Source organism: Polypterus senegalus, chromosome 10 (assembly GCF_016835505.1).
Source record: "Polypterus senegalus isolate Bchr_013 chromosome 10, ASM1683550v1, whole genome shotgun sequence".
Classification (NCBI taxonomy): domain Eukaryota; kingdom Metazoa; phylum Chordata; class Cladistia; order Polypteriformes; family Polypteridae; genus Polypterus; species Polypterus senegalus.
Genome location: NC_053163.1, coordinates 33824025 through 33849887, shown reverse-complemented (window position 1 = coordinate 33849887; position 25863 = coordinate 33824025). Strand labels below are relative to the sequence as shown.

The window sequence follows — 25863 nt, the reverse complement described above, 5'->3', positions numbered from 1 at the left end:
AGCCTGCTAACAGGTGGATTGATTTGTATTTTATTAAGTAAATAATAATGCTCTATGATCCCTAATAGTGAAATATGGTTGGAGTTTTATAAAATTGCAAAAGTTGGAAATGCATGAATAACAAACAGTATTCCAGTATCCAGTCATGGCTGTCTGTCGATCTGATGATGATGATGCTGTCCATCCATTTGACCATCTCTGGTGCTCCCCTTCCTGTGTGTACATCCCAATTTGTGAAAGGCAGACCCAGGGGCACGATGTGAAGGGTATTTGGCCCCCAGGTTCAATAGGTTGGTATCAGTAAAGATATGGAAGGTAGAGCATGTGCAAAGGAGTTGGTGCTATCAGTGATATTGGGGGTGTGCAATCCTCAAACAGATTGCTTCACTTCCTGTTAGGACTCCACATTGCAAATCAACAAGGGACAAGAGGAAGTTGCACCACTTTGGATGGACCCTTGGTGGGACAGCGATGGGGCTGAACCTGACTTAGTCAAGACCTCACCTCTGACCTTGCTGATATGGGTTGTCCTACCAGGAGTATACAACTCCCAGTGGCATCGCTCAGGGGATCATTGATCATGCAAACACCACTCTGCTACAGTAAGGTGCTGACACAATGGAGGGAGTTCAGTACAGTTGTGTAAAACTAATAAATAAATTAATAAATACTCATTATACCGTAGCATACCATTTTCTAAGCCCACTTAATCCTGATATGAAATAAATAGAAATGGTCAAATGAACTACAGTAGCCACATTGTCCTTCATTCCCTGGGTACACGGTGAGAATTTACAAGTGTACGTCAGTGCCATATCATCCTGCCTGCTGGCGACTTTGCTGTACTTGCATGTATTTAAGGTTGGCCTCACCTCGTCTGCAGGCAGAACAGTCACCAGCAGATCAGGCCTGCTGTCTTCATCTAAATCCATCACCTGAAGAGCAGGAGCAACAATCTCTTCCTGCACCAAACCAGCCTTAATTTCCCACAACGTGGCACCTAAATAAAAGAGAGAACAACACTACTGTAAACCATCCATCTCCCAAACCAATTTATCCTGAGCAGCATCACAGGGACGTTGGCGCCCACTGCAGCAAGCATGGCGCTATCACAGGATTTATGTAAACTGTTGGGTTTGTACTTTTTTTTTTTTTTAGGATTAAACTTGTATTAAGAGCTTGAATGAATAAAAATAACATTCTGAATCAAAACTTTTTTAAATCTTTCATTTTCACGGGTGATGGGCTTAAGTTGACATCTCAAGGAACTAAAAGCAAATGTTACTTTTTTATTTTATTTTATTGTTGAATCAACTCTCGGCAGCGGGCAGCAGGGCGGCGCATGTGTACAGGTGCCGTTCCCATTCTCTACCACCTTCGCCATCTCTTCCCCTACCTCTTCAGATCTTAAATCATTTGTCACACACGTGCAATTAGGAGACAACTAAAGGGCCTGAATAACAGTAATTTCATGCCTGACCAGGGGGAGGCAAGGTGCACCAATTGTCTCTATCAATCCCTTACAGACCATTCCCTGAAATTTCCGCCTGGTTCCGACGCCACCAATGACGTCACTGCAGATGATGTCCTTTCTGGTTCCGGCCCTGATGACATCACTTCCTCCGCTTGTATTTAATTCAGTTCTGTTTTGGACTCACGAGTAACCAATTTACCTCTTTGCACCCAGGATATAATATACGGGTGGCTGCTACCAGACTGTATAAAAAAACATGGTTCACCTGTTCTTGTGAAAATGGCTATCAGCAGTTGGGTAGTGCCAATCATAAGGCAGTCTTCTGTTTTTTTACTTTAACATATGTGGATATATCAAGATTTGACATTCATTTAATCAATTTTGTTAGACAGAGGCAATGTATAATTTGGGGTCAGGATGCTTGGGGTGAGGCCTGTCTCTATGATATGAGACCATATCACCCTTTACAATATTTTTGGTGCCTTATTCCTAACAACCACAGGGCAGAAACCTCACCAGATTGTGTATAAAACACATGGCTCACCTGTTCTTGCAAAGACGGCTCTCAGTAGTTGAGTAGTGCCAATTAGAAGGCATACATCTTCAGTCCCTGTTCCTAAGCCCTGCAATCCACACTGAATGAAGCGCACTTCTTCTGGGATGGGTTGAGTCCACAGGGTCTCTCCATCGATGCCAGACAGAGCTCTGACCACAAACACTGTGAGGAAAAAAAAGATGACAGACATAGAAATTGTGGGGAAAACGAATGATTGTTTTTGAAAAAGGTCCGAAATAAAGCTTTGAAACCTGATACTGTGTTACAAAAATAAGCTTCCCCAGCTTTCATTTCAGTAGGAGGAAAACAATTCAAATATCAGTGTTTTAAATGAGCCGATTAAACTTTGTTCCCAAAACTCCTCCAATGATGAGCAAATTTGTTTTATTGTCTGCTAAATTTGCACCTACACGGGTTGTACCCTACTTTTCCTCCCACATCCCAAACAACTTCTTTGTCACTTTAATAGGCAACTCTAAAGTATATATATATATATATATAATGTATGTATGTCTGAAATAGGCCTTGTGTTTAAATGTGGCTCTGACAACTCGAAAAACTGAAGCATTACATGGCGGGTATGGTATAGGATGTCCACTCTTGTAATGGTCATTAGGCGACTCAATACCAGCATGCCCTGAAAATGTTGAGTAAAACAAGAAGATGCTGTACTGTACAGACATGGACAACTTAGTTGACCCCCTTTCAGCCTACTGAAAAAGTGCTGAAATGAAAAGTAATTGTTCAGCATATATCTGCATGCCTTTGATATGTCATAAAGTAAAGCAAAGCAAGTGTGACAAGAAATTAAGTATATATATATATTAACATACTAGCAAAATACCCGCGCTTCGCAGCGGAGAAGTAGTATGTTAATCAATCATAGAAATGTTCACTACCCAAATCACTAAAGGCAAGGAGGCGCGTATTTTGAACGAAAAGGGAGAAGACAGTGAAGGAGCGGAAAAGTGAGAAGGAAAACTGTTTAAATAAAGAGCTGAAAAGGTGAATGGAAAGAAGCAGCCAGTGGTAAAGCAAGGAAGACTCTGTAATAAGGACGGTTGGGTGCACGTAGAAGGTGTAACAATAGGATTGTTAAGCCTTATGATAATGTCCCCGCACGGACGGTTTAGAGAGACGCACCGGGAGAAGTATAGAATAGGGAACCCCATGTGACTGTCCTGCTGTTCTCCTTCGACAGTTCTGTGGCTCTGCATATTTGTATGCACCTCTCTAAACTTACACCACTGGTTCCACACACAATTCGGTCATGTATAAGGGAACTTTTAATCTCCCTGAAATCGCATGCCCTCAGATCTGTGACGTAGTTGTCTATATTTTCTCCCCTTGCCGGATTTCTTGAAAAAAATCTGTACCTCTCTACAGTTTCGTTTATTTACGGGTTGTAATGTTCATCAAATTTACGTATCATCAAGCTCATGGTTAACTCATCAGGTCTTACATCACCGGTCAGCGCCTGACACAATTCTCTGCCGCTCTTTCCAATAAGATTACGGAATAATCTGACCTTAGTGTTTTCCTCTGCCTCCGGCATTGCAAGTTCTGTGAATAATCTGAAGTCGTCCTTCCATGTTCTCCATGACTTCGCCAGGTCTTTAGCATCAAGGCTTAATGTCAACGTCTTAGGCATGACAAACACCAGTGGCAGCATGTCTATGAACCTAATTTAAAGTTGAGCTTTACACCCTGCTTTCCTATTCGTTTGCATAAGCACAGTCCTTCACCAGCAATTTTAACACTGCTACAAAGTGATCAAAAGTCACGTCTTCTCATTAAACTTATATCTCGCGAATATCGTATTCGTCATTGGCATGACAAACGCCAGCGGCAGCCTGTCTATGAACTTAATTTAAACTTAGGGTTTACACCGTACTTTGTTTCCGCAGTAGCTGCACTTATGAATATGCTTGTATGCGTCACTCGCTTCATATTCTTTTGCTTCCTTCTCAATTGTGTAATGCGTTTTTTGAACAGGTTTCATTCATCGAAGTGATCACTACCCAAATCGGTACTTGTGAATCTAAGATGTTTAATAGGCATTCCTGGTATTAAGTTGTGGATTTGCCTGCGAATATTTAGCGGCAGCGTGTCTATGAACGTAATTTAAACTTAAGCTTTACACCTTGCTTTCCTATTGATATGTGTACAAAGGCTTGTTCAGCGTCAGAGGGTTGTTACATCACACACTGCATGCACGGGTTTACCTTTCCCAGTCCTGCAAAGTCAGTTCACGTGAGCTGCTCGGAGTACATGCATCAAAGGTTCTCAGCTGTTCTTGTGCTATGTTGTGTGATCTTGCGATATCCACGGCTTTATTTAATGTTAGCTAAGACCCGGCACTTAAAGTTTCTCTCGCACTTTCGCCGAGTTTGTGCCTGACCATCTCATCTTCGTTTGCATAAGCCCAGTCCTTCACCCACAGATATTTCGCAGCAGAGTGTCTATTGGATAGCTGCTGACGAACGGCCTTATATGGGCAAGCACTCAATTACCTGGGAGGCATGATGATGCGGGACGCAACTCCGCCTCACATGGCGATTGAGCTGCAGGCTATAGCCGTATATATGGACGAAAGTAGGTTCCAGTTATGACCATTACGCGTAGAATTTCGAAATGAAACCTGCCTAACTTTTGTAAGTAAGCTGTAAGGGATGAGCCTGCCAAATTTCAGCCTTCAACCTACACGGGAAGTTGGAGAATTAGTGAGTCAGTCAACCAGGGCTTTGCCTTTTATTAGTATAGATTCTACAATGGCCCGGACACATTTGTTGATACTAATGGAAAACTTCATAAATATTTGGACTTGAGTGATTTTTCAAACTAGCTGTTTTCTTTAATTAGCATCACATATGTCACCAATCATGCAATCAGTCATTGGACCAGATAAAGCAAATGAGAGAGTTGTCTATGGAGATCACAAAGACAATTAAAGGTAAAGGCTAGAAGAACATCTTCAAGCAGTTTGATGATCCTGATGGGATTGTAGCCAACAGCCCATGGGTTGTAGCTCAAGTTGGACGGCTGGGAGACAAAGTCAAAAAGACAAGATTGCGTTGGTTTGGACATGTGCAGAGGAGAGATGCCGAGTATATTGGGAGAATGATGCGAATGATAGAGCTGCCAGGCAAGAGAAAAAGTGGAAGGCCTAAGAGAAGGTTTATGGATGTGGTGAGAGAGGACATATAGGTGATGGGGGCAGCAGAACAAGATGCAGAGGACAGAAAGATATGGAAGAAGATGATCCGCTGTGGCAACCCCTAACAGGAGTAGCTGGAGGAAGAAGAACAACAACAAGAACAAGAGATTGTAGCCAACATCCCTGGACGTAGTCGCAAAGGAAAAATTGACCCCAGAATAGGCCAAAAGATAGTGAGAATGGTAGACAAAAACCCAAGGACAACTTTAAAATGTAAATATTAAGGAGATACAACTGACCTGAACTCTAAGATCAAAGTCCAGTGTCTGATCACACCATCTGCCACTTTTTGAGTGACTGTGGGCTCAATGGTAGAAGATCCACAAGGACTTCACATAAAAAAGCCAGACTGGAATTTGCTAAAATGCATATTGACAAGCCACAATGTTTCTGGGAGAATGTTCTTTTGACCGATAATCAGCTCTTTGTCCACAGATGAAAAACCTGAAGCTTTCAAACAAAAGAACACCATACCTACTGTGAAACACAAGGCCACGTTGCTGTATTTGGCATGGTAGTGCCTTGAGTCTGTGCAGGAAATGATGAAATCTCAAGACTTTAAAGGCATTCTAACATGAAATGTACTGCCCAGTGTCAGAAAGCTCTGTCTCAGTCACAGGTCAAGGGGTCCTCTAAGAGGATAATGAACCAAAACACAGAGCTAAAAGCAACCAAGAGTGGATAAGAAGAAAACATTGGAGTATTCAGAAGTGGTCTTCTCTGAGCCCTGATTTGAAGCCTATCAAACATCTATGGAAAGAGCCAACACATGCAGTCTGGAGAAGGTCTTTTTCAAACCTGACACAGCTGGAGCATTTCGATCAGGACGAGTGAGCCAAAAGACCTGTGGACAGGTGCAGAGGTCTCATCGAGAGCTCCAAGAATTGCTTGTTTGCAGTGATTGCGTCTAAAAGTTGGGCAAGAAAATGTTAGGTTAAGGGTCCCATCATTTTCAACCAGGCCATTATCATTTGTATTATATTTTGAAATATTCAGTTGAAGCAAAACTTTAAAGCAAAGTCTGATTTTTGTTAAATACAGAATAAACAAATGGATGAAAAGTATTTTCTTCAGATTCGTTATTTCAGAGACAATTGTGGGTTTATCTTGTTTCATGGAGGGATACCAACACATTTGGCCACATTGCTTGTTTGTATACACATTATATAGTTACCAATAAAATGAGTAATATAAAGTATTTTTTCTCCATATTTATCAACTACGCTGTCCCATTTGCACAAGTGGTTAACAACAATGGATGGATGAAACCCTTATGTCACGAAAAGAAAAAATGTACATTTGGTTTACTAAGATCAGATCATTTTATGGTCAGCGATAACCACAGATAGCAGATATATTAAATATATTAAACATTTGGAAGCAGAAGGAAGTAGGACTTTTAAATTAAAGTTTGCTGCGGGTTTTGAAATCTATTGCGGTTAACCACAGGTGATGCTGTGGCAGTGTTACTGAAATGGACTGCAAATCCCAGCAACCCCAGGAGTACTGCATCATTGGGCAGGTGCCCGCCTCTTCATGTGATTTCCTCTGGGTTGGAAAATGTCTGCGAGGACTCCCAACTTCTACAAATCTTCACATACACCAGCATCACAGTAGGAAAAAACTTAACATACTGGATCTTTCTGGAGGCTTTTCACAAGGGATTTCATTTATAACTACACCACTGTTATCTGCGTCTGTGGAACTGGAGGGTGTTGTGAGCGTTTACCATTGATTATTTTGTGCTTAGCATTCTGTTGCAGATCATTTGTATTTGTAATAGCAATATTTTTTGTCATGTTTTACCATTAATATACAAAACAACTTTATTATATTAAGTTAAATTTTGTAAAAAGTTACAGTTCACTAAAGGACTGCTGAACTTATCTGGAGAACACCACACATCCTTGTCTCGGCAGCCAGCCTCACACTTGTGATTTGCTTGGACAGTGATCTTCTGTCTTGCATTTCTTGCAACTTTTTGCATCTTATTTAGTGTAATAAACTTAACATATACAGTAATCATGGGCACCTTCACAGATTTTCCCATTCATGGAGGGGTCCTGCACCCCTAATCACAAGGAATAACTCTATTGGGTTGAAACTGAAGTGGAAGACATTGTATTGGTATGGGACGAATAGTATCAAAAGTACAGAGATGCAAACAAGCTACTGAAGTAAATAAAAAAAAAAAACCGTTGGCATCAATAAAAATATTCACTGACTGTTTCCAAACCAATATACTCACCGGCCACTTTATTAGGTACACCTAATGGATTCCGTTTGCCTTCAGAGCTGCTGTAATTCTTCATGGCATAGATTCAACAAGGAGCTGGAAGCATTCCTCGAGGGTTTACTCCATATTCACTTGATAGTATCACACAGTAGCTGCTGATTTGTCGGCTGCACATCCATGATGTAAATCTCCTGTTCTAGCACATCTTAAAGGCGCTCTATTGGATTGAGATATGCTGACTGTGGAGGCCACTTGAATACGGTGAACTCATTGCCATGCTCAAGAAACCAGTCTGAGTTGATCTGAGCTTTGTGATGTGCTGCGTTATCCTGCTGGAAGTAGCCATCAGAACATGGAGACACTGTGGTCATAAAGGGATGGACATGGTCAGCAACAATACTCAGGTAGGCTGTGGCATTTAAGCGATGCTCAGTTGGTACTAAGGGGCCCAAAGTGCGCCAAGAAAATATCCCCCACACCATTACACCACCAGCCTGAACTGTCGATACAAGGCAGAATGGATCCATGCTTTCATGATGTTGATGCCAAATTCTGACCCTACCATCAAAATGTTGCAGCAGAAATGGAGACTCTTAAGACCAGGCAATGTTTTTTTTAATCTTTTATTGTCCAATTTTGGTGAGCCCATGTGAATTGTAGCCTCATTCTTAGCAGACAGGCGTGGCACCCAGTGTGGTCTCCTGCTGCTGTAGTCCAAATACTTCAAGGTTCGACATGTTGTGCATTCAGAGATGCACTTCTGGACACCTCAGTTGTAATGAGTGGTTATTTGTGTTACTGTTGCCTTTGTATCAGTTCGAACCAGTCTGGCTATTCTCCTTTGTCCTCTGGCATCAACAAGGCATTTCTGCCCAGAGAGCTGTCCCTCACTGGATATTTTCCCTTTTTGAACCATCTCTGTAATCCCTAGAGATGCTTGTGCGTGAAAATTCCAGTACATCAGAGTTTCTGAAATACTCTGATCAGTCCGTCTGGCACCAACCACCTAGCCAGGTTCAAAGTCACTTAAATCACTTTTCTTCTCCATTCTGATGCTCAGTTTGAACTTTAGCAGGTTGTCTTGACAGTGTCTGCAGGCCAAAATTCACTGAGTTGCTGCCATGTGATTGGCTGATTAGATATTTGTGTTAACAAGCAGTTGAACAGGTGTACCTAATAAAGTGACCAGTAAGTGTATATTTCAGTACAACATCACAGAAAGTTGGTGTCTATTAGCAGCACTGGGCAGGGGTTAGGAATCAGAAATATCCATCTATCCATCAACCTGACTGCTCTTAATTTAGAATCACAAAAGACAGAATTGATTCTGTCAGCACTGTATGCATAGCATATGGGGTACTCCTCATACACACACACACACACACACACAGAGTAGTCTTAAACAATCACCCCTGGCCCATTTACACTCACAAACTAACCACATACAAATGTTAAGATGTAGGAAGAAAAACTGGAACAACAAGGAGAACAAAAAAAAATCATAGCCGTGGGGCAAATGTGCAAACGGAATGCAAACAGACAAAGAGACCTGGCGGAGAGCAGAAGCTGCTAGTTAGCCACTGGCACCTCTCAGTTTTGCTCATCTGAGCATGAACATAGACTTGTGTGAGAGTTAGGCAACAGACTGGTATCCCATCCAGGGTTGCTTCTACCTTCTGCTGACTCTAAGAACCAAGAATTACTGAGGTTTCCATCCATCCATTTTCTAACCCGCTGAATCCGAATACAGGGTCACGGGGGTCTGCTGGAGCCAATGCCAGCCAACACAGGGCACAAGGCAGGAACCAACCCTGGGCAGGGTGCCAACCCACCGCAGAATTACTGAGGTTTGACAATGCTATATATATGTTAACAGTATTTTTGCGAGTTTAGTTCAACTGGACTTCTTTTTGTATGGCACTCTTCACTGTGTACAGACTCAGAACAAGTAGTAATAAGAATACATTTTATTTATATTGCACTTCATATTATAGAAATCTCAAAGTGCTACAGTGTAAAAATAAAAATAATAAAACAAGAAACTCTATTTATACTTTAACAAAATATCTTTCTAAAAAGACGAGTTTTTAGATTCCGTTTAAAAACACCAGTCGACTGTGGGGCTCTCAGGTAGTCAGGGAGGGCCTCGGTCTCGGCGCCACAGATGAAAAAGCCCTATCACCCATAATGCAAAGCTTGGTTCTAGGGACTTGGAGAGTGTTAGTGTGTACAGAGCGGAGAGTGCATGAGGAGGTCCGAGGGGTAAGGAGTTCCTGTAAGTAAAGGGGGGCATGTCCATAGATGCACTGATGGGTGAGGAGAACGACCTTGAACTCAATTCTGAGTGGAACAGGGAGCCACCAGTGCAGGGTTTTCAGGATTGGGGTGATAGGATTGTGCTTTCGAACCTTAATCAGGATCCTGGCAGCGCAATTCTGAATATACTGGAGTCTCTGAATACTCTTGCCAGGAATCCCGAGGAGGAGCGCATTACAGTAATCCAGCCTGGAGGAGACAAACGCATGGACGAGCTTCTCTGCATCTTCCAGGGTGAGAGTTGGTCGGAGTTTAGCGATATTCTTGAGGTGGTAGAAGGAAGACTTACAGAAAGGTGTTTAATGTGGGCGTCAAAGGTGAGTTGAGGGTCCATTTTAACACCCAAATTGGTGACAGATGTGGAAAGGGGAATGTTTTGGTCAGCGAAAAGTGATACTGGTGATGGTAGAAGAGCGGAGATGGTGTGATATACCAACTAAGATGGCTTCTGTTTTGGATCTGTTTAGCTGAAGAAAACTGAACCTCATCCACGCCTCTATCTCCTCCAGGCAGATAGTCAATGTAGATATTGGCAGAGGAGCAGTAGATGAGGTTGGAGTAGTCCTGAGGTAAAGATGAGTGTCATCAGCATAGCAATGAAAAGATAAACCACAAACAATAATATATTTAACATCTTTACATAAAGGAATACACCACCCAAAGACGACATTTTTAGGTGTGTTTGCATATTATGGGAGAAGCACTTATTGCGAAAGCCCACGCCTGTCTGTCTGTCTGTCTGTAAGCATGAAGCAACTCGACCCCTGTGGACCAATTGGTTGAGATGCAGCACACTTATTCTTCAAAGAAATTTGTCAAGGCAGTTCAATTTTCATTGCATTACCTCAAACAGATTGTGCTGTATGAAGTTCCAAAATTTGAAAATCTCCCATTGAAAGCCATCAGTGAATTTGAGAACTCATCCATGTTAAAAAAAGAGAAATATTCTGTGGAACTTCAACTAGGAATGCGTTTACTGTTTCAATTTTATTCGAGAGCACCTGGTTGAGATTGTATATCTCTATCTGTTATTAAAAAAGAAAAAAAATCTTGGAAGGTTGGAAGGAGACAAGACACGATTTTCTCAGAGAGATACTTTCACGTCCCGCGAGATGAGTCTTTGTGCCAAGAGATTTAACCACACACGGGACCGGAAATAAAGGGCAAAGAGTAGATGACAAAGTAGAACGTTGTAAAGAATTCAAAAACGTTGGCGCAGTACACATGCAGAGCAGGTTAGAGATAATGGAAGTAGGAAAATTCAAAAGTCTCAAAAAAAGGATAGTAAAGATCACATTAGTGCAAACAAACGGAAATGATTACTCTGTGAAATAATGAAACAGCAAAAAGAGATCGAATATATTGTTTGGATTTAAACTTTAAGTCGGAGACTTGTAGATCGTCTACAGGGAAAGTAGTGTTTCTTCCCAATGAAGAGGCGTATCCATGATAATTAAAAGATTTGTTGTTTGGTGAAAGTGAAATCCCGCGAGAGAAATCATTTCTCATTTGCATGAATGCTATTGTCAGACACATTTCTTGTAGAGAGAAAGAAACGATAATCACTCACAGGCATACGTTGCGTTGTCACGATATAATTCCAAACACGCAATCAAAATTCAATGGGATATTGACGAAAAGGTAAAAATGAAAACAGATCGAATATATGGACATAGGTGATATGACAGAAGTGCGCCACGTGAGATGCAGATCACGTGGAACAGCAGCAGCAAGCCAGCAGCTAATTGAGCAAAGAGGAAGTAAAAAAATAAATAAATAAATAACTATTTGTTTCTTATTGTATCACCGTTTAAGAGGGGGTGTCGGAGGAACGACCACGTCTCCTTTCACAACACAAGCAGCAGAGATGCGAAGTGGCTGACGCGTAGCGCATGCTGGCGGGGTGGGGGGGGGCTGGCAAGTGAAGCGAGCAGGGAGCAAAGCCCCCTAGTTTTGTATATTTTCCTCTTTTACTCGTCTGATAGCCGCTCAGATGCCCAATGCAAGTGAAACACCGGACAGAGCGAGGGCAAGCGAACAGCTCACTTAGCACGGCCTTCCCCTGCTGCTTTAGGTAAGTTAACTCATAGCATACAAAAAAGTCACTTCTCTGGAAATAAATGGAAGGGGAAAAAAATGATGTAAGCATTAAGAATGAACTGATTGGACAATACTGTCTGCAGATTATTATTGTAAAGTACCAAAGTTATCGACCTGCAGCTAAACAGCATTTGAACTAATTAAAAACACAGGAAAGGCGCAGCTGTCCTGACGGATAAAAACACAGCATGAGGTTGAACATCAATGTGTCGACACTTTGAGGACTCAATTACGTAAATGAGAGCTGTTGTACTGGGAATTCCAAATAAAGCCACAAACAGTGCAAATGCAGTGCATAGTACTGGGAATCAGACATAAAACCATACATACATGTTAAAGTACAATGCTTACTGGACAGTTTCTCGGTATCACGTGGAGTACATGTTCCATTCTAATGTGCACCAGACTGGAAAGAGAGCAGACTGATGGCTGTACACTGGGCTGATTCACATTTCTAACAGGCGAGAGTGGGACACATCGCCACACCGTACTGATGCCCACAGACTCAACTGTGGACTCCTCATCACAAACACTTTTAGAGCACTTCTAATATGACGATAGGAACAAACATTCATTCACTATCTAAAGCACCTGTGATATCTGCAGAATAGCTGCATTGAGCTCACAACAGACTCCAAAGTACTCGGGGTCTGCTCAGGTCCATCTCTCCATCCAAACATTTTCTAACTTAAGTACAAGCCAGTGCCTTTTCTGGCAGCACTGACTACACGACAGGAGTTATTCTTGGTATTTACCCAAGTGTCTAATGGTAAAAGAACACAAACCCACATTTTACATTGCTATGTCATGGCAGGGTCCTAAAGTGACCCGGTTTTCCCTTTTAGATTCTTCATTACGCAGACCATAACAGCCTCAAATCCCTTTCTTTAACTTCTGTAACCCCAGGTAATTAGACAGAATAACAGAACAGGCAGGAGAGAAAGTTGCACATTAATTTACGCATTGCAGACACCACACAATACTGTTTTTAAAGCCCACCTAATCCTGAGCACAGTTGCAGGGGGCTGGAGCCTATCCCAGCAAGCATAAGGCACAAGACAATGTCTCTCACACGTCTGGTCAACTCTGTGAGTCCCCATCACACATGGCCAGAGCACTTAACAGAAGTTCTTATCAGTCATTACACTGCTGGAAGTTTGGGGAGTTACAATGGCTTGGTTAATTCCGTAAATGACATTATATCAATTATATTAGAAATTACAAATATACAGTAAAGTGAAACAATATAACAAATCAGTATTTCAGAAGACACTTGCGTTTGTGTAAAACTCAGTTAATTTCTCTCCTGCATATTTTATTATTATTATCTCCTCCTTGAGCATCCACCTTATCGTGGTGGAGGGGTTTACGTGTCCCAATGATCCTAGGAGCTGTGTTGGCAAACTGGTCCTAGGTGAGGGACGAGACAAAAAGCGGTTTTAGAAAACCACCTATGACGAAAGAAAATCTTTGGATGACATTTTCCCTTGCTGGACGTGTGGAGGCTCGATGGCGAACGCCTGGTGGCCAGGCCTGCACCCATGGGGCTTGGCCGGGCACAGCCCGAAGAGGCAACGTGAGTCCCCCTTCCCATGGCCTCACCAACTGTAGGAAAGGCCAAGCAGGTTGGGTGTAGTGCGAGTCAAGTGGTGGCCGAAGGCAGGGTCCTTGGTGGTCCAATCCTCGGCTACAGAAGCTGGCTCTTGGGACATGGAATGTCACCTCTCTGAAGGGGAAGGAGCCTGAGCTAGTGTGTGAGGTCAAGAGGTTCCGGCTGGATATAGTCGGGCTCACCTTGACGCACAGTGTGGACTCTCTACCACTTTGGAGTTGCCTCCGGTGAGATGCGCCGAAAGGGTGTGGGCATACTTATTGCCCCCCAACTTGGAGCCTGTTCATTGGGCTTCACCCCAGTAGACGAGAAGGTAGCCTCCCTCTGCCTTTGGGTCCTAACTGTTTGCAGGTATGCGCCAAACAGCAGTCTGGAGTACCCACCCTTTATGGATTGTCTGGAGGGGGTGCTAGAGGGCACACCTGGTGGGGACTGCCTTGTTCTGCTGGGAGACTTCAATGCTCACGTGGGCAATGACAGTGAGACCTGGAAGGGCATGATTGGGAGGAATGGCCCCCACGATCTGAACCCGAGTGGTATTTTGTTATTGGACTTCTGTGCTCATCATGGATTGTCCATAACGAACACCATGTTCAGGCACTGGGGTGTCCATATATGCACCAGGCATCAGAACACCCTAGGCCTCAGTTCGATGATCGACTTCGTGGTCGTGTCGTCAGACTTGTTGCCAGATGTCTTGGACACTCGGGCGAAGAGAGGGGCGGAGCTGTCAACTGATCACCACCTGGTGGTGAGTTGGCTTCGATGGTTGGTTTAGGGGGAGTTTTTGGCGGCCCAAAGATGTTGTGAGGGTCTGCTGGGAACTTCTGGCAGAGTCTCCAGAGTAGCTTCAACTCCCACCTCTGGCAGAACTTTGACTACGTCCTGAGGGAGGTGGGGGACATTGAGTCCAAATGGGCCATGTTCTGTGCCTCTATTGTTGAGGCAGCTGACCAGAGCTGTGCCCGTAAGGTGGTCGGTGCCTGTCGTGGCGGCAATCCCAAAACCCGTTGGTGGACACCGGCGGTAAGGGATGCTGTCAAGCTGAAGAAGGAGTTCTACAGGACTTTTTTGTCCTGTGGGTCTCTGGAGGCAGCTGATAGGTACCAGCAGGTCAAGCGGAATGCAGCTTTGGTGGTAACTGATGCAAAAATTCAGTCGTGGGAGGAGTTTGGGGAGGCCATGGAGAATGACTTATAGATGGCTTCGAGGAGATTCTGGTCCACCATTCGGCGTCTCAGGAGGCGGAAGCGGGTGCAGTGTCATCACTGTGTATGGTGGGGATGGTGCACTGCCAACCTCGACTTAGGACATTGTGGGTCGGTGGAGTACTTTGAAGACCTCCTCAATCCCACTAACATGCCTTCCAATGAGGAAGCAGAGCCTGGGGATTTGGAGGTGGGCTCTCCCATCTTGAAGACTGAGGTCACCGAGGTGGTCAAAAAACTCCTTGGTGGCAGGGCCCCAGGGGTGGATGAGATGCGGCCGGAGTTCCTCAAGGCTCTGGATGTTGCAGACTGTCTTGGTTGACATGCCTCTGCAACATCACATGGACATCGGGGACAGTGCCTCTGGATTGGCAGACCTGGGTGGGGGTCCCCCTCTTTAAGAAGGAGGACCGGAGGGTGTATTTCAACTATAGAGGGATCACACTCCTCAGCCTCCCTGGAAAAGTCTATTCGGGGGTCCTGGAGAGGAGGGTCCATCAGATAGTTGAACCTCAGATTCAGGAGGAACAGTGTGGTTTTCGTCCTAGTCGCGGAACAGTGGACCAGCTCTACACCCTTAGCAGGGTCCTGGAGAGTGCATGGGAGTTTGCCCAACCAGTCTACATGTGTTTTGTTGACTTGGAAAAGGCATTGGACTGTGTCCCTCAGGGAATTCTGTGGGGGGTGCTCCGGGAGTATGGTGTACCAGACCCCCTGATAAGGGCTGTTCGGTTCCTATACAACTGGTGTCAGAGCTTGGTCCGCATTGCCGGCAGTAAGTCGAACCCGTTTCTGGTGAGAGTTGGACTCCACCAGGGCTGTCCTTTGTCACAGATTCTGTTCGTAACTTTTATGGACAGAATTTCTAGGCTCAGCCAGGGCATTGCGGGTGTCTGGTTTGGTGGGCTCAAGATTAGGTCGCTGCTTTTTGCAGATGACATTGTCCTGTTTGCTTCATCAGGCTGTGATTTTCAGCTCTCACTGGATCGGTTCACAGGTGAGTGTGAAGCAGCTGGGATGGGAATCAGCACCTCCAAATCCGAGACCATGGTCCTCAGCCGGAAAAGGGTGGAGTGCCCTCTCAGGGATGGGAGCGAGAATCTGCCCCAAGTGGTGGAGTTCAAGTATCTCGGGGTTTTATCACGAGTGAGGGAACAACGGAACGCGAGATTGACAGGCGGATCGGTGCGGCGTCCGCAGTAATGCAGGCTCTGCATTGGTCTGTCATGGTGGAAAAGGAGCGGAGCTGAAAGGCAGAGCTCTCCATTTATTGGTCGATCTATGGTCGTGAACTGTGGGTAGTGATGAAAGAACGAGATCGCGAATACAAGCGGCTGAAATGAGTTTCCTCCGCAGGGTGTCTGGGCTCTCTCTTAAAGATAAGGTGAGAAGCTCGCTCATCTGGGAGGAGCTCAGAGTAAAGCCACTGCTCCTCCTCATCGAGAGGAGTCAGCTGTAGTGGCTCAGACATCTGATCAGGATGCCTCCTGGACGCCACCCTGGTGAGGTATTCTGGGCTTGTCTAACCGGGAGGAGGCCCAAGGGAAGACCCAGGACACGCTGGAGGGACTATGTCTCTTGGCTGGCCTGGGAACACCTCAGGATTCCCCCCGGAAGAACTAGCAGAAGTGGCCAGAGAGAGGGAAGTCTGGGCATCTCTGCTCAAGCTGCTGCCCCCGCAACCTGATCTCAGAAAAGGCGGAAGAGGATGGGTGGATATTTTATTATTTCTGAGCATATTTCAATCAGCACAACAACACTCTGCCACTTCATCAGCTTGGGGTATTTGTACCATTTTCGTATGTTTATAATTTCAATCTCATTTAAGCAGATTTTCCAGTAAATAAATTATAACCACAGAACTCTACGGTGCTTGAGGAGTTGGAAGCCACTTAATTCAAATTTCTAAAAATGATTCTGAGTTTTGGTCTGCGATTTGATGCACAAACCACCCCATCAGCCGCTGCTTTGGATTTTGTGTAATGTGCGTGAACAATCAATATTATATATCCCTTGGTGGATAAAATAATTACAAATGGTTATGCAAGGTGTACTCTTCACAAGAGGCATTGTTCTCTTTTTAGCATGCTGAGGTTTTACCTCAAAATTAGCCCGTAAATGTTTTGTTTTTTTTAAATCCCATCTTTATCACCTTCTCTCCCCCACCCAGCTCAGCTGCACATTGCTAATGTGATGTAACAGCTGATCATTTATACACACACACACACACACACACACACACACACACACAAACACACATTGGTTGACTAAAAATACTGTAGGGTGAAATCAACCGTAACCCACCCCCATCTGGGTAGGGTGGGGGGAGCTCTTGTGGTCTTGTATGCATGTTATCATCCAGTTGACACTCAGAATGACCACCAGACAGCAAACTGGAGGTGACTGCGAACATTCTTTATGTTTGAGCACCACTTGCTTTTGAAATTAAATAGAGTTGGCCGGGTTGGCATGCCAACTATTATTGAGACTCATTCTGTCTTTGTGACTCGAGTCATTACATATATCTTTATATATAAAGCAGATTGTAACAATCTTGCAGTCTTGTATGTATGCTATCATCCAGTTGACGCTCGGAACGTTTCTGGTGTGTTCCGTAAAAGCAACCGACAGTTTTATCATGAAAAATCCGTATTATTATTTGCTTGTCGTTTAATGTTTGTGTTTGTTAACTATATTTTCATTTTGCATTATTCTTATTGTAACAATGTTGTAGAGGTAATGGAATTAAATCAACCTAATAATAATATTAATTTGACTTTTTTTACATCGTCTAAAATTCTGCATGTAAAAACTTATTACTAGACCACAAAACAAAAATTAATCTGTCAGAAAACCTTAAAAAAGGCTTCGCTTTTTCCATCGTTGTTACACTACTTTGAACGTATTCCGCGATTATATTTTGATTAAAATAAGCTATTATATATAAGTAAGCAATTTTATTTTTATCTACCATAAACATCCTATATTTATTTTGTGGATTCAGCGGCTCTCTTTGCGATTTTTGCTTATTCATTAATGAACTAAATGTCATTTGTTTCGCAACATTGTAGCTAACATGTTGGTGTTACAATTTTTTTGTAAAAAAGAAATAGGATTTTTTTTTTTTTTTAATACGTTCATAATCAAAAAACTAATTTAACTCATCAAATATAAGATTTTGACACACAATAAATAACATTTATTTATATAGCTAAAAAATTTATGTTTAATTGATTGTAAAGCAATTTAAGCTGGAAGTGCCTAATTGGTGATGTGGTCTTATATGTCTGTTATTATCAACTTGACGCTTGGAGCGTTTGGACTATCATTGAATTGCTGGAATCAATTTGGACACGGCCTGTTTCTCACATGGACAGCTTTATGTGGCTAAGAACCTTTATATATTGGCTAAAGACGGAAAAACGAAAAAACACTGTATATAACAAGGCACTTCAGTAAACAGCATAAGCCCATTAGTAAGTCTTCATTGTTTGTTAATTTATTTTTATTTTTCAAAATGTGTTTTTTTAAATGATATTTTTCTCAAACGATTAAAAAAATATATATATATAAGCAACACACGCCTTTCTAACCTGTGTCATTCACCTACAAAACAGCACAGGACAGAAGGCACATCAGCCGCTCGTTATTGGAGTGTCAAACTAAACTGACCGATGTCTGATACTGAACAATAATAAATGAAATGCAGCATATATTACTTACTTTATGTACAATGGTAAACAATGACTGTAACACATCTTAGCTGTTTAGGGGAAGGTACTTGGACCTTTACATCGACCGTCAGGAAAAATCAGTGGAGTGATATGTTAAGCAGTGTGCAGACACAATTTACATTTGCTCAATTGGCTGATGCTTTTATCCAAGGTGACGTACCACAATTATGATATAACTGGTTACATTTGGGTTTTTTTTTTCCCTGACTGGAACGCAGGCAGGTCATGTGACTTCCTTGGGGTCACACAGTTGTCACTAGTGGGATTTGAACCCATAAGCGCAGGTTTTGAAGTCTAACACCTTAACCACCACACCACACCACACCACACCGCCTGCCCACAAGACTCAAGCAGTACTGACACACAATTAGAGCGCATTACCTGAATTTTCGTCTCTCCCATTGCTCTCGTTGATTGGCAGGGACATGGAAATGAGGACATCAGGGATGCTGTTGTTGTCTACATCCCATATTTCTAATGGAGGCAGTGCAACCTCTGCAGAACAAAAGAAAGTTTGTTTAAAAAATATATATATATATATATCACAGCTAAATAAAATGACTAAAAAAACAATACAACTATGAAATGGCTGTTCTGTGTTTTGTCTGTGCACTATTGTGAGTAATCTAATTACAGAAATATAACCTACTAGCCATGGTGCCTGTCCAAGATAACAGAATCATTTCTAATTATTTGTTATCTCTTGCCCTACATGTACTTTCAATGCCCTTTCTCGGTATTTGCAGGTGTGAACGTCTCTAAACCGGTGCTTCTCCATCAAGCCTGCTTCTCAGACTCTTGTCATTATTTTTGAGGCGCCTGTCCCACCTACTGTCCGTTTTTTATACTGTCCATCTTTGATGGAGACTCTCTCAGTTTGTACCTTTACTCCTCTTCATGCGTTTCACATTTGTACTTCCTGTTCGTCTGAATCACCAAAGCCAGGCTGACCAATCAGATTGCTCTGAGGGACTGCATATGCAGATCTTAGTGTTTTATTATAAAGTTGCTTACTCTGCTTCTTATCTCCAAAGTTCACTCTGTGGCTTCATTCCAGATTAACTGCAATCTCTGAACTCTCCAGATGTCCGGTCTGATGTTATGCTTTGGTCTGCCCATTAACTGTATTTCTTCTTACTAGATCGTCTAAATATGGATGCTGCTTCTCAATTCGTATTCCTAAGCTATGGAAGAAGTTTCTTAAAACCATCTGAACTACTCCTTGTCTACAGAAAGTCAGGTGATCTGGAAGAGACTCTTCCTCACGAAGTGCGTCAGGACCTCCATAATCTTCAATCCTCTTCTAGACGCTATAACCCATAACAGATGTCAACCTACTGGGCTGGGCTTTTATTATATTGCTGGTTTACCATTTCACAGTTAGCACTAATTATGGTAACAAACTACTGATGCTTTGCTTCAAATGTCATGTAGCTTTCTAGTAGCTTGACAAATATTCACATGCACAACTTAAATACAAACTGAGAATCTCCAATCCAAAGTGCCTGCAACAGAAGTATTTCCGATTTTGGTATTTTTGTCTTCATTGTGTAGGTTGGCCCCCCATCATGACTCAGAGCAAGTTGAACCCTCCAGATGAGGTGCACTTACACTGCATTCAATTGAAACCCCATTCAACTAATTATGGGATTTCTAACCACGGGTGGCTGCACCAGTGATGATTAAAGAGTGTGAATACTTAAGAGATCAATTATTTTGTGTTTTAGATTTGTTATTAATTCAGACCACTTTGCCATTAACAAGTCTTTTTCTGCTGATCAGTGTCAAAAAAGCCAAATTAAAATTCAATGAGACTGAATGTTGTATAACAATAAAATCTGAAAACTTGCAAGCGTCTGAATACCTTTGTACTGTATAGGCACTAGAAGTACAATAAAAGGGGTCTTGATCAGAAAATCACCCACATTTGAAAAGGAGAAACCTGAAGTCAGTGTCAGAGAAATGAGGGGCAACTCTGAACAGCAGACCTTGACATATAAAATGGGGAAGGAGTATACTGTAGGTCCCATAATCTTAAACGGGGCCAAGTTCCGAACCACAATTAAAAATTGTTTTCCGAGCTGCTGCTCAATCAGCGAAGTAAGCGACACAGATAATAAACACAGCCTGCTGGGAGCAACGTGTAGATGAAGAATGAAAACAAGGCAGCTACTGTAAGTGACTGGCAGAATAAATGCATACGTGTTGCCTGAAGAGCAAAAAAAAGGCAGCTATAGATCGATTTGGATTTGGCCAAATGCACAAAGAAAGATGTTAAGAAGAAATGAGGACTGGCTAGCTGCACAGACAAAAATAGTCATGAAAGGTACTTGTGGGCTGTTTGTAGGCACTGAGAAGAAAGAAAAAACAAAAATAGGATAAAACAACCAGAAAAGATCACATACTTGTTACCCTACTGGGAAATGAAAAGAAAAACAAACAAGATAATTGCTATCTCAAAAAGGCAGATGGCTTTATACGGACCGTACAGTCACTGCTCTACAATACAAGTTGACTTTGAAGAAGTAAAACATGGAAGTGGCTGCAGTGGCTGGATCCCATGGATAGGAAAAGCATCCCTCAGTGAGAAGGATGGCACAAACAAACAAGAAAAAGAAGAGTAAGCTTCTGGCTGGTTGGGTTCATTACTTATGTTCTGGATGCATTTTAAACAATCACATTCTTGACATCACGCAGAAACCACCACAAGATCCCCCCTGTAAGGTAATGTACATTGGAAGAGTAGAACATCAACAAGCCAAGCAGGACATGCCATAAGAAAAATGTGATGAAGAAAGGAAATCAACACAAGCCCAAAGCAAAGGAGACCACTGCAAGACCAAGAGAAACAAAATATAAAACACATATGGCAGAAACGATGGAAAAAACACATGAAGCACTCAAGAGATTGACGTTCTCATTCAGAAACAACTTTTGTTAGGTGACCCATCAGTTTCAATTTGCTGAAATGGTACCAGAGGTACCTGAGGCAGGTGGTGCAGATGGCAGAATTTCTACTACTCTTCATACTGGGGAGGGATGTCCCAGAACCAACTGACATTGTACAATCACTACAGATATCTGGTTCCTGGTTTATAATAAGAGTAAAAAATATAAAGGCACAGTCAAAAGTGGGCAAAAATAGGAGCAGATTATGGACTTGCTGGAAATATTATATCTTTCAACTAGACTGGAAGTGTCTAGGAGTTACCCAGAAGGAATCTACTAAATTATCTAAGAATGTGGTGGTCTGGTCAGTCCAACATGAAAAGTTGACTTTGTGTCCCCCATAAAAAAAAACAGAGTACACTGAAAATGAGAGAATAAATTAATACAAATTTTGTGCTTTGAAGTTCTAAACAAGATGAAAGAATATTGAGACCTCCTGGAAAACTCCATAAAGCTGGCCAGCCCAGCAAAGGTTCACTTCAGACCAGCTTGACACCAGACGAGTGGTGGCTTCCAGTCTAAGAGGCCTTAAAATGTAAAGACGGCTTGGAAAGTTAAAAAAAAAAAAGGACTAAAACTTCCAGAATTTTCAAAAATGCATTACAAGGGAGTTAAAACTGTGAAAACTTGGCCTTGAAAAACAATCCCAAACAATAAACCCAGAGAGATTAATATACAAAAAATAGAATATATTGAAAACATGAGAACAGAGCAAAAAAAACGGCAAAAGGATTCACCAAAAACACAATCCACAGCAAACAAGTCCCAATACACAATCTGAATCCAAGAAAACAAAGCAAGAAAATAAAAAAAAATACACTACATTAAAGAAATAACAGTACTAACAACGGAGTCTCTCATTCCTGATTGAATAAAAAGCCCAAAGGAGGATCCAGCAGCAGTAATGGCAGGGTGGCCCTGCCTCCTGGGGCTCCATTCACAAAGCACATAGAATAGCCACACATTTAAAGTTACAGGAAAAAACTAAAAAAATTATAGACAGAAATAATAGTAAGTACAGAAATTACTAAAATACAACAAATTAATATAAGGCATGGAAAAAAAAAAACTCTGTACCATAACAGGAAAAGGAATAGTAAAAGACATAAAAATAACTAACCGCCTGGCTGTTCAAAGCTTTTGTTCCATTGTGCTGGCCAAAATGCATCCGGTCTGCAGGGTATGAGAAAAGCGCACAACAGCACCAGCAATGTGCACGTCAAGACAGTCAGTAAGAAAGCCGCGGTGCGCAGAACAGGCACTACTCCAGTTTGGGCCTTGGTGTTTGAGTCAGAGACCGGCTCCACTTCATGCTTTTCTTCCAAGGTCCATCTCTGTGACTGCTGTTTGTGCACTTCTTCCGTTAAACCTGCTGCTGGGCGATGGCCAGAACTCACCGCGGTGGATCGGGGCTCACTGGTCACAGCACCATTCTGTGTGAAGCCATTCTTGGAGTAGTTCAGCACCAATTCATCTTCACTTTCATCACTGTCAGCTTGGGTCAAAGGGTCATACTCTCCCAAGTCATGGGTTTTCTTTCCTAATATGACAGGAAAAAGACAGAATCAGTGAATTTGTAAACCATTATTATTATCTTGCATTAAGAAAATCAAATATGTATATGAAGATGGTAATACCATTGAATTTGGGTAAAACTATAGAGTATGTACGGATGCATTTTTCTAAATATGTAGCTTATTTGATTACAGCTTCATTAAAAGATACAAAATGGACAGCATGACGAAAAAAAGTGGTTATTGCTCTTGCCTCAGAGATGTTGTGTTCTATCTTTCTAGAATTTGCAAATTTGCATATTTTTTTTCAAAAAAATTCATTTGTTTCCATTAAATTAAATGATCAAATGTGGCGTTTTAAAGAGTGTGACAAAGAGTAATTAGGTTGCTGTCAGAGAGTAGCAGATAAAGCATCGGACACACCACCATTACTTCAACTACTGGAGATTTTCTTATGTATGGTCGTGTGTCGGAGTTCAGCGTTGCACACAGAACACTCAGAAAAGTCCTTCTAGACACACTTTATTGCTGAACTTGAAACAACAATACTGGAGTCTGCGATGGCCAGTGGCATGCAGTAGCTGGACATCAATAGTCAGGACCGGGGTGGCTAGGGCAATAACAACACAACAAAACTGGTGCCAACAAAACGGCACAGTGCAGTTTTATTCAAAAACAAAGTAATCCCAAAAATGGGTCAATCACATGCAAAATCTTCAATAAATCTCTCTATTATAAGAAAAAAAATCCTGTGGAAGGGAATGACTAAAGTCGTGATCTTCACGTTAAGATCACGGAAGACAAATAAAAGACCCGCGAGTAGTGTAAGATACACACAGATACAGCGGCTCTCAGTGCATATAAACAGTATAAAGGACAATACGCTAAAAATGAAACGTCGACGAATAAAAGATTGCATTAGCGCAAACAAAAGAAAATAAATCATCAGGAACAGGTGTAATTGAAAAAATAGCAGGACAAAGCAAGGTCAGAAATAAAAGGCAAAGAGCAGAAAACAAAGTCTTTTCGCATTCGCAACATTTAATGCACAAAACGTAGATTTACACAATAATGGAACATACGCAATGAGAATCTGTGGTCCCGCAAAAGTTAAAGCAACGACAAGTTTAATTTCAAAGAACACACAATTCGGTCAGGTGTATATTTATGATCATGGAGAAGCGATCACAGCGTGAGCAGCAGCTGCAAAAGGACAGCGGCTGTACAGGCTTTAAAAGATCGAAGGGCAGCAAGCAGCTGCAGCAAGCAGCGTTAGAAGTCCTGCAAGACAGAGATTTAACCACACCCGGGGCCGGAAATAAAGGACAATTATTGTTTTTACAACATCACGCGAGACAAGGCAGTGAGCCATCATTTAAAACAAGTCCACAGACATCTAACCTAGCAGTTGTTGGATTGCTTTTGGCGGACAAGCATCACGTGCTCCCAGCTCTTAAAACAATGACATGCGACAAGCAAAACACGCAGCTCAAGCAAAAAGACAGAAGATGATCCGATGGCATATCCTTAGCGTGCGTTCAGCCGCACCCCCCTTCATAACGCGAGCAGCATTACACATATGGCAAGAAAGAAATGTAACCACGCACGGGGCCGGAAATAAAGTATTGTTTTCACAAAAGTTTTTAAAGTAAAAGTGAAAATAATGCATATGTAACAATTCCCAAGAAAATAACAATCTCTTTAAATTGTATATCCGGTAAACCAAACGCAGGGGTGGGCAAGCGAAGCGAGCAGGGGGCAGAGCTCCCTAGTAAATAATAATAATCATTCAAAAAAAGAAAAACAACTCAGTGTTTTGTCAGGAAGCTAAAATCCAATAAACCATAGTAAATAATGTATTACTGTCAAGGAAAACAGAGTTAGAATTGCCTTTAAATTTGTTCCACAGGGTTTCTCTCTCTGTCTGCTTCACCTCAGCCTGCTCACCCATCGCTAGGAATACTAAGCAGGTGTTATGAATTGTGCACTTTAAGAATTTTTTTAAGATATTTTTAGTACAATGTGTGAATTTAGGCTGCTTTTTCACAAGCATCTTCTATGTGGGTTCTCCGCAGTTACATTATCAGTGAAAAATTTTAGAGCAGAGCATTATTACCCTTACAATTTTAGGCCTTTCATTTAGAGAAATTGCAAAAAAAAATCCAAGTGTCAGTGAGCACAGAGGTGTACTAAAGGCACCAGGAAACTGGAAGACTGTGCGCTGTAGATTTGACAAGGTGAGTGGCAATAAGAAGGCCATTTCTTAAAGGACAAAATAAGGCCTTGAAATACCAGCTGTGGACTACTTCAGACTGGACAAAGTCTCTTCTTCACAGTCGAAACTGAGACTTGCTTTTTTTGACCTGCACTGCTAAGCTGTGCTTGAAGCTGTTGTGCTTCCACACAAGCTTTGAAACTTGTCTTCTGATTGGCTTGTGACTTTGCCTCTGCCAGATCTCTTCCAATCAGAGTTTCTTTCCAGTTTCCAATGGCTTTTGGTTTGTGTAGGACACCACTGGACTCACTGACACTTTTTTGCAATTTCTCGAAATGAAAGGCCTACACTTCAAAGGGTAATGATGCTTGGTCTCATTTCATTTGTGAATTGCAATGTTCTTGCCAATATCACTGGAATATTGCCCAAGTAGTACATCAGAGGGTGTAGTAACACAGTCTGCTCAAACTCAACTTTATGACAGACAGAGGGGTTTTAAGTAATCAACAGAAGTTGGGATACTTGTGCAAATTGATTCAACTTACGAGGCTTCATTTACTTGAATTACTGCAGAACATCTGTATGTTGTAACCTATTAGTTGGTCCCCGAAGAAGGACAATTTGTAATATTTGGAAATTTCCTTTTTTTCAGTTTTTGCTAACCAAAATTTTAAATTTAAACCTGTGGCAGTTTATCTGCTTTACTTTACGTCATTCATTGCATTTCAACTT

The 25863-nt window shown here is 42.1% G+C and overlaps 1 protein-coding gene across 2 annotated transcripts in view; it reads right to left on the bottom strand.

Moving 5' to 3' along the window:
- fam234b (family with sequence similarity 234 member B) overlaps window positions 1-25863 on the bottom strand; it is a 76649-nt gene that overhangs the window by 26930 nt on the left and 23856 nt on the right. For both annotated transcript variants that reach the window (XM_039765678.1, XM_039765679.1), the window contains exons 2-5: window positions 22523-22942; window positions 18835-18948; window positions 2019-2192; window positions 873-1000 (exon numbers count right to left, since the gene is read on the bottom strand). In XM_039765678.1, coding sequence (XP_039621612.1) covers window positions 873-1000; window positions 2019-2192; window positions 18835-18948; window positions 22523-22942 — 836 coding nt within the window. The remainder of the gene's footprint in view (window positions 1-872; window positions 1001-2018; window positions 2193-18834; window positions 18949-22522; window positions 22943-25863) is intronic.